General features: G+C 39.4%; 1 protein-coding gene across 1 annotated transcript in view; it reads left to right on the top strand.

Annotated features, from left to right (window-relative positions):
• The window catches only part of SDR16C5 (short chain dehydrogenase/reductase family 16C, member 5), a 10,662-nt gene extending 4,417 nt beyond the window's left edge, over nt 1–6,245 (top strand). Inside the window, exons 3-7 of the mRNA XM_008644940.2 lie at nt 1,527–1,658; nt 2,654–2,753; nt 3,555–3,699; nt 4,269–4,394; nt 4,999–6,245. Coding sequence (XP_008643162.1) covers nt 1,527–1,658; nt 2,654–2,753; nt 3,555–3,699; nt 4,269–4,394; nt 4,999–5,092 — 597 coding nt within the window. The 3' untranslated portion in view covers nt 5,093–6,245. The remainder of the gene's footprint in view (nt 1–1,526; nt 1,659–2,653; nt 2,754–3,554; nt 3,700–4,268; nt 4,395–4,998) is intronic.
• The last annotated feature ends 1,268 nt before the right edge of the window (nt 6,246–7,513 follow it).

The following is a 7,513-nucleotide window of genomic DNA, read 5'->3' as shown; positions in this document are numbered from 1 at the left end:
TGAACTGGGGAGGAGTATTGTAGTGTGAAGGACACTGGAATGAAGAAGATGAAAATTAACTTTTAGTTTTGAGGGCTAGCACTCTGGGCCCATGGAGAAAAGCAGTGGCTGAGCCATCTGGCCAAATTTGAAAAAGAGAACAGGGCATAGATCTGTGTGACATGGATTCAGGATGATGCAAGCAGAACTAGGCAGGAACAAAGAAGTTGTAGTAGGGTCCAGTGCATGGTTTCTCACTTACAACCTTCTGTCAGCAGTTCAGCAACTGTCAGATTCACTAAAAATCCTCATGCTGATCCATATAGAAGAAAATACCCTACTACCATTACTTCAGAAATGTCATGTCCTGCTGATGATGTAGAATCATCCAATCTTATCAGTTACAAAAAGACTTTAATATTAGTATGACTGCTTGGTGCCACTGTTTACTTAGTGCATCGTAGCAGACTTTGGTTCCTAGTGTTTAGCATCAGCCTTTGCAAGATAAGACAGCATGGCTCCAGGTCCTGTTTTTTCCCCTTCCGGTGATTCAGCTTTATGCAGACTTGGAGTTTTGCAAGACTATGGTGAACTAAATTTATGCTGGCAGGGCAGAATGTGTTTGAAAACTTTGCTCCCTGTAAAACAGTCTTAAAGCCAAAATGACATCACTTTGGTAGGATGAAAACCCAAAGGCTCTGCATTATTAGATTCTTTTTTCTTTCTGTACCAACAGAATGAAGAACAACCTTTTGGCTATCAAGAGCTATAGCTTAAAATGTATTTCTCATGTCCCTGTTCCAAAAGTACCCAACTCCTAAAGCTTAGTTAACAAAAATGGACATGAAAAATGAAGTTTAAGGAAGATGAGGAAGTTAAGCTAGAATAAAGTACAGGTGATAAATTACCCTTTAATTCTTTACTGTTATACCCACTTCATTTTTCCCAGACAGCTCAGATCAGTGAACTGTACTTCAAATTCTATATTAGATATTTTCATTCTCCTTTGGAGAGCTGTCACAATATCTTGCTATCAGCCGGTCCATAGTCATTCTCTCAAATGAGTTTGTTCATGAATGTTCTCAGTGTGGAGCTAAAAGGAGAACTATACTTCCTCTTACTGAATTAAGTATATAGGCATTATTTTTTAGCCAACTTAATTTCTGGGGTAGAGTGTACCAGATTCTAGTCCAGAATTGCTCTTTAGTTTTAAGATGGGTTTACTGTAGCAGAATACTTGTTACATTAGTTAATCTTTCTGCATTAGAGACTTATCTGGAACAGTTGTCCCCAGAAACAGAGGTGCTGACAGCAGAAGCTTGTGTGGAGCTGTTGGGCTCCACATATCTGAAGAAAATCCATTTGAGAGCTCACCTTTAAAAAGGCATCAGGTGAGACTGCAAGAACCTGAGGTGTTTGGATCCATAAAAAGCACAAGTTCAACTTACTTAAATGTGTAGTATTTCTGTTTGCTAAGTTTTCATATATAATACTTGGAAAGAATGTTTTGTATTTATTGCACACTATCTTGATATTGTTTGGTTTAGGTTAAAAAAGAAGTTGGAGATGTTAGCATCCTGATCAACAACGCTGGTATTGTAATTGGGAAGAGATTTCTTGATTCTCCAGATTCACTTGTAGAAAAAACTATGGAAGTGAACACAATGGCACACTTCTGGGTAATACCTGTATTTTGCATATACATACTAAGACATCCTTTTAACATGTTTTCAGTGTTAATTTTGCCTTTTGGAATTCAGGAAAGGATGCAAGGATATAGAGCTCTTTGGAGGTTCAGTCAAAAATGATACAAGAAATTACTTACTTTGCTCTGGAGTCCGTAAAATTTTTTAAAAAGTGTGGTAGAATGGATCCTTTGGGAAGCTCTAGTGTAGGCAGGTGGATGCACTTCACATTTAGAAATGCTCTTAAGGACTGAAGTCTACCATCTGCTAAATTCTGAGGCTAGTCATTTGTTATGATCTCATTATTAATTGACATGAAGCAGGCCCACCCTAGTAATTGCTGCCCCTAGTAACAGAGAAGTGTTCAATTCTACTTCAGTTCTTCTGTTCTGTTAGTGTTCTAGTTGTTCTGTGGTTGTGATAATTTCAGTAAAAATACCACATGTTCTGATAATGCTCGTAATAATAAGTGGAGCTTTTGTCCAGAGTAAGTAACCTGGTGTGCTTTTTCTTCCTTCCAGCAAAGGCAGGTCACCTATATGGTGTTTCTGTCATAAAGAATTGTAAAGAAAATATTCAATCATGTTTCAGTTTATTTAGAAATAAATTTAATCACAAAGATTTAATGAATTTAATAGAAGGAAAATGTGAAATTAAAATCTTTGCCGTTTTACAAAATTTGCAGTGAACACTTAATTCTCATTTGAAAGAAACTTCATGACTAGCTGCAGTTCTATATTTAGCTCTCATCAAGTTACCCTCTGTGTTTGGTAATACTGCTGGGGTTGGGAAATTTAAATACTTGAAGGTTAGAATTCAAACAACAAGCTCCACATACACACACACACACATCCTTTCCATAATGGAAGGGGGAAAGCTTATTTAAATTGTAGGGAGAATTTCTCTAGAACCAACAAACACCTTCAAAATATTTTGGCATGTATCTTACTTGGTAAAATTTTACATTGCAACACTGATTTACTTTGCAGACTTACAAAGCCTTCCTCCCAGCAATGATTGCTGCTAACCATGGGCACTTGGTTAGCATAGCAAGCTCTGCAGGACTGTGTGGAGTCAGTCAGCTTTCAGGTAGTGTATTAAAGTTAATATTAATTAAGATAATTAGTTTGATTTTAAATTCTGCAATCAATATCCATGGGGGGAAAAAAACCAAACTGATTTTGAGTTTCTGGATCTTTCCATATAGGTAAAGCAAATAGCCAGACTTTTAAAACAGCTGACCTTAAATAGAGCATTTCTTTACAAAGAGTTTTCCAGAAGCTCAGCAGTGCTGTGAAACAGGTTTTTCTGCCAAGGCAGTTAGAGGATCTAGAAGCCATATGGAACTTTGGAAGCTGAGAACCTCAATGTTGTTAAAGTTTACTTGCAGGTTTCTGATAGGGAAGAGGCCACTTTAGATTTAGAGGAAGCTCAGAAGGCATTGCTGGAACATGTATACAAAGGGGGAGGAATATGAAATAAGGTGACATAGCAGTAACAGAAATCTAGCTCCAAGGGAGCGATAATAACGACAAACTGAGTTTCAAGTTGAAACCACGCTAGAGAGTCTTTAAAATGTGAGTTTGATGCATAAGAAGTGAGTGCATGGGTTTAAAGATAAGGTCTGGTATGAAAAAATAATTTCATTTATGTTGTTCTGTAGAGAGTGGAAAAGTGTTAGCAGGGATGTCGTGAGAAACCCTCTGTCTGCCAGTCTAGAACAATAGTTGATTTAGGAGAGGAAAGAAAAGGAATGAATCACATCAAAAGCAAAGTTTAACCTAATCCTGAAAACCATTCCTATTCTGATGTGAAGTGGTTTAGTATTGGACAGTAAAGTTTAATTTTTAAATTTAAATATTTAACTGCAATTAATGTTCTGTTTTACAGATTACTGTGCAAGTAAATTTGCAGCAGTTGGTTTTGCAGAGTCAATTGATATGGAGATGAGAACTCTGAGAAAGACTGGTGTTAAAACCACAATTGTGTGTCCTTATGTCATAAACACAGGAATGTTTGATGGTGTTAAAGCCAAGTGAGTAAATTCTTGTGAGGTTTTTATGAAAGTTGCATTTTTAGCATGTTATAAACCCCTATTTCCTTAATGAAAATCATGAGCCAGGCTTTTTTCTGCCTGTACTATTTTTAGGGCTGCAGATGGGTGTTAACACTGCTATCCAGTGACTGGGCAACTCAAAAGGCCTAGGTACTTTACTATTCATTTAAGCTGAAATGTGAAACGTAATTGGTGTCCTTTCCTCTGGAGAAGCCAAATGCTCTATTTGTCCTCTCTGGTTTCTAAACCTCCATTCACCTCCTGAAACTGGTGGCATAGCTTTGCTCAGTATGCATGTATAATGACAAAGTTTAGGAGTCAAATAAAAGCCTGGTGTGTCTTAAGATGAGCACTCTGGTTTTGTCTTATGAGAGGTCATACAGGGAGAAAATAACAATGTCCACTCACTCTAACATAATGAAGATTCTGTTGTCCATAGGACTTGTATTTTTTTTTTGTTGTTGTTGAATAACTATAAAATTGAGACTTTCTTGAATGAAATACGAATCCAAAGCAATTTGTATAGCAATAAATATTTTCTTTTTCAGGTGGCCACGTGTACTTCCCCTTCTGGATGCAGACTATGTGGCTGAGAAGATAATCACTGCTGTTCGGCAGAACCAAGAAATGTTGTTGATCCCACGCATCCTTTATGTTTTATGCTTTTTGAAAAGGTAAGTTATGCTTCTATTCTTCTTTTCCCCCTCTCTCTTTGCTGTCCAGGGATGCTTCAGCTATGTGTTTGACTAAAAGTACAAACGAGGCTTCTACTTACTGGTGTGAATTTTCATTAAGTTCTGTACATTTTTTGAAGGGTTTTTTAAAATTTTTTGTTTCTGTGGGTTCAGTCTACCCTTGAGCAACAGAACAATGACAGAAAAGTCCAACTGTGCCTTGCTGACTCCACTGGGGTGCAGTTGTACTGTGGGCTGTAGAGACTGGGCCTGCTTCTCCATAACTGCATTTCAGAGAATTACTGGTTGGAAAAGACCTCTACGATCACTGAGTCCAACTGTAAACCCATCTGGTGTCTTGCTCCGGCATTAGGGCATTTTGACTCTGTTGCAAGCCAGGTTGGAATACTGATCTAGCTAATAACTCAGGCTGCCAAATGAGTGTAAAGGATATTTTGAGAGGACCAGTGGGTCTATATTCTAAAGAGTATACTGCCTTTGCCAGTTTTAGCCAGGTAAAACTAATTTTGTGATAAAACTGCACAACTCTTCTGATGTCTGTTTGTTCCTTTTTATCTTCTTCCTCAATGTCCCTACCTTACAGTTTCTTATCAGTGAAAGCAACTGTTCTCCTTTTGGACTACTTTGGAAGCCTTGAAATCATGAATCCCTTCAAAGGTCGACCAAAGAAGGAGTGAAAAAGCACAAAATTCAGAGACCAGCAGCTCTAAAGTGAATGTTAAAGGTGGTGGTGGGAAAAGTTTGCTTCCCTAGCAGCTGTGAACTTTGGGTGTCTCATTTCTCAATAGTAACAAGATTTTTAAAATTTGCTTTTCAACTGGCTCTTAATCAACAGCTTTCATCTGAACTATTTTTTTTAATCCAGTGACTTGTTTTCTTTTCACTTCATTATGAAAATATATTAATTGAATTTAGTTGCTTTGCTTATGACTGTTTATAATGCCTTGAATGTGATCCTGCATCACAAACTAGTAATTGGCAACTTTGGGGGGAAGAAAGGACCAAGAAACCACATGTATTTAGCAGGTAGCCAGAAAAGCCTCTAGTCGACCTGACTTCTTGCTGCCATTCAGTGAACCATGAGGATGGGCTGTACTGCTGGTGCCATTACCATTCCCTGGTAAGCTGAGGAGTTCAAGAATTTCCTCAAACAACAGATTCTAACTCTTACAAATGAAAGTTTTGTGAGATAAAAATATGTGCTGTGTTGGTGAAAAAAAAAGTTACATTTTCTAATTTTTGGAGGTGCGATCTCTCAACTCACAGATGACAATGGATGTTGGGGCAAGAACAGGGAAGGATGTGTGAATTATGCATTTGCTGCTAATCTACTTTGTGCCTAATTTATTTTAAAAGCTAATGCCACCACTGCAACTTTATAACAGAAGTCTCTGTATCTTTTAACTACAGTATTTTAAGAATTATTTTAAATTGTCATCTCCTAAGAAGAGTAAACTTGTATTTATAAAGCATGAAACTGCCAAACCAGGGGGGCTATTGAATGTCAACTGAGACAACAAACTACTAAAAGCAAAGGTGTTCTGTTGTATAATAGGGGTTTCTCTTGGGATTATTTCAGAAAGGAATGATGCTGGTAGAACTGGAGTGAATGCTATCATTACAGCCATTGTTTGAGTAACAGCATAATGTTTTGATTCTCTGAGTTGGGTGACAGGTTGCCTTGTGTCTACAGAGACTTGTTTTACTTTCCTCTTAGGACTGTCCATTTATTTTGAGCATATGCTGAGGAGGCATTGGCCTTATTGATAATGGATGCTTGGAAAGCTACCTTGACATTTTGTAATCCAAAACAAGAAAAAGGAAGCTCCATGTGTATGTCACTTCTGTACATGCTAAGTCCACTTCATATCACAGTACTCTGTTAGCAATTGGTACAGCAATTGAAACAGTATGGAGAAAAGGGGGACTTTTTTAATGGGGAGTCTTTTTTTCATCAAATAATGGCCTAGAAGCTACCATCATTTCTCTTGTCTGTTCAAATAGTGAGGTTTATTAGCAGAGAAAGATTCATATAGAACTACTTTACTACAGGTGAGCAAGAAACACTGAGTAAAATAAGTGTGTTAAAAATCACCGTACCTTTTGTGATGGGTTGATGAGAGCTAGAATTCAGACTGATGAAGAAGAGACTTGTTTCACTCTCAGATCTGCAGCTTTTCTTCCTCAAAATTTGTACTCATTTTACAGTACACCCCAGGAAACAGAAGTTAACCAGTCAAAAAAAGAGACTGTCTCAATGTGCAGTCCATACATACATTGCACTGTTCACAAATTCTACCACTAATAACTATGTGGTGTATCTGTGTCTTCAGACTCCTCACCTCTTTATACTAACAGAACATACTTTTCCCTCCTGGCTGTGTGTTGGGGTTTTAGGAGTTCTCCTTTTTTTTTTTCCCTCTTCAAAGAATTTTCCCTATATATGTTGCCAGGGGGACAAATTACTGGATGCTTAAGAAAAACAAAAGACCTGGCCACAGTGGCAGGGGTCCAACTGGCTACTCTCTTTCACCTGGGGTTTTCTCAAGTAGGGTGGGGGATGCCACGAGATTTGAACTGTGAAAAAGGGGTTGGGTACAGTCCATGGGTGGCTGGTGGTGTTCTTGGTGTTCGGAGGGAGAGGAGCTGCCACTGTTGTGGAGGGAGTTGGTTGCTGCTGCAGGCTTCTGCTTTTGGCTGCCTTCCCTCTACCGTGAGTGGAGCTTGCTTGCTGGAGCGGCCGTTGCACCGGGACCCTAACACCCCACCTTACTAGAAGAAGGACTTGTTCACCATCTGCTGGGGTGCCTCAGGGCAAACCCTGGGATCCCAAGCCTGCCTTCCCTGCCCTGCTGGGAGCCGGGCTGCGGCCGCCCTGCCCCCGCCAGTGCTTCGAGCCTTTGCCACTCTGTAGCCCCACACACCCTGCCTGCTGAGATCTCCGGGGGTTCTGCTGCAGCTCCAGAGTTCAATACATCTCATCTGCCACCCGGGATTTGTGCTCCTCCCTGCCGTTCCAGCCTGTTGTTCCTGAGGGTCCGGCCAGACACCGGGATCGGCTGCCCAGGGGTTTGTGAAGCCTTTGTCCCATCCCTTCC

This window comes from Corvus brachyrhynchos, unplaced genomic scaffold (genome assembly GCF_000691975.1).
Source record: "Corvus brachyrhynchos isolate BGI_N302 unplaced genomic scaffold, ASM69197v1 scaffold60, whole genome shotgun sequence".
NCBI lineage: Eukaryota > Metazoa > Chordata > Aves > Passeriformes > Corvidae > Corvus > Corvus brachyrhynchos.
Note: the sequence above shows the minus strand (reverse complement) of the source record. Positions and strands in the feature narration are given on the sequence as shown.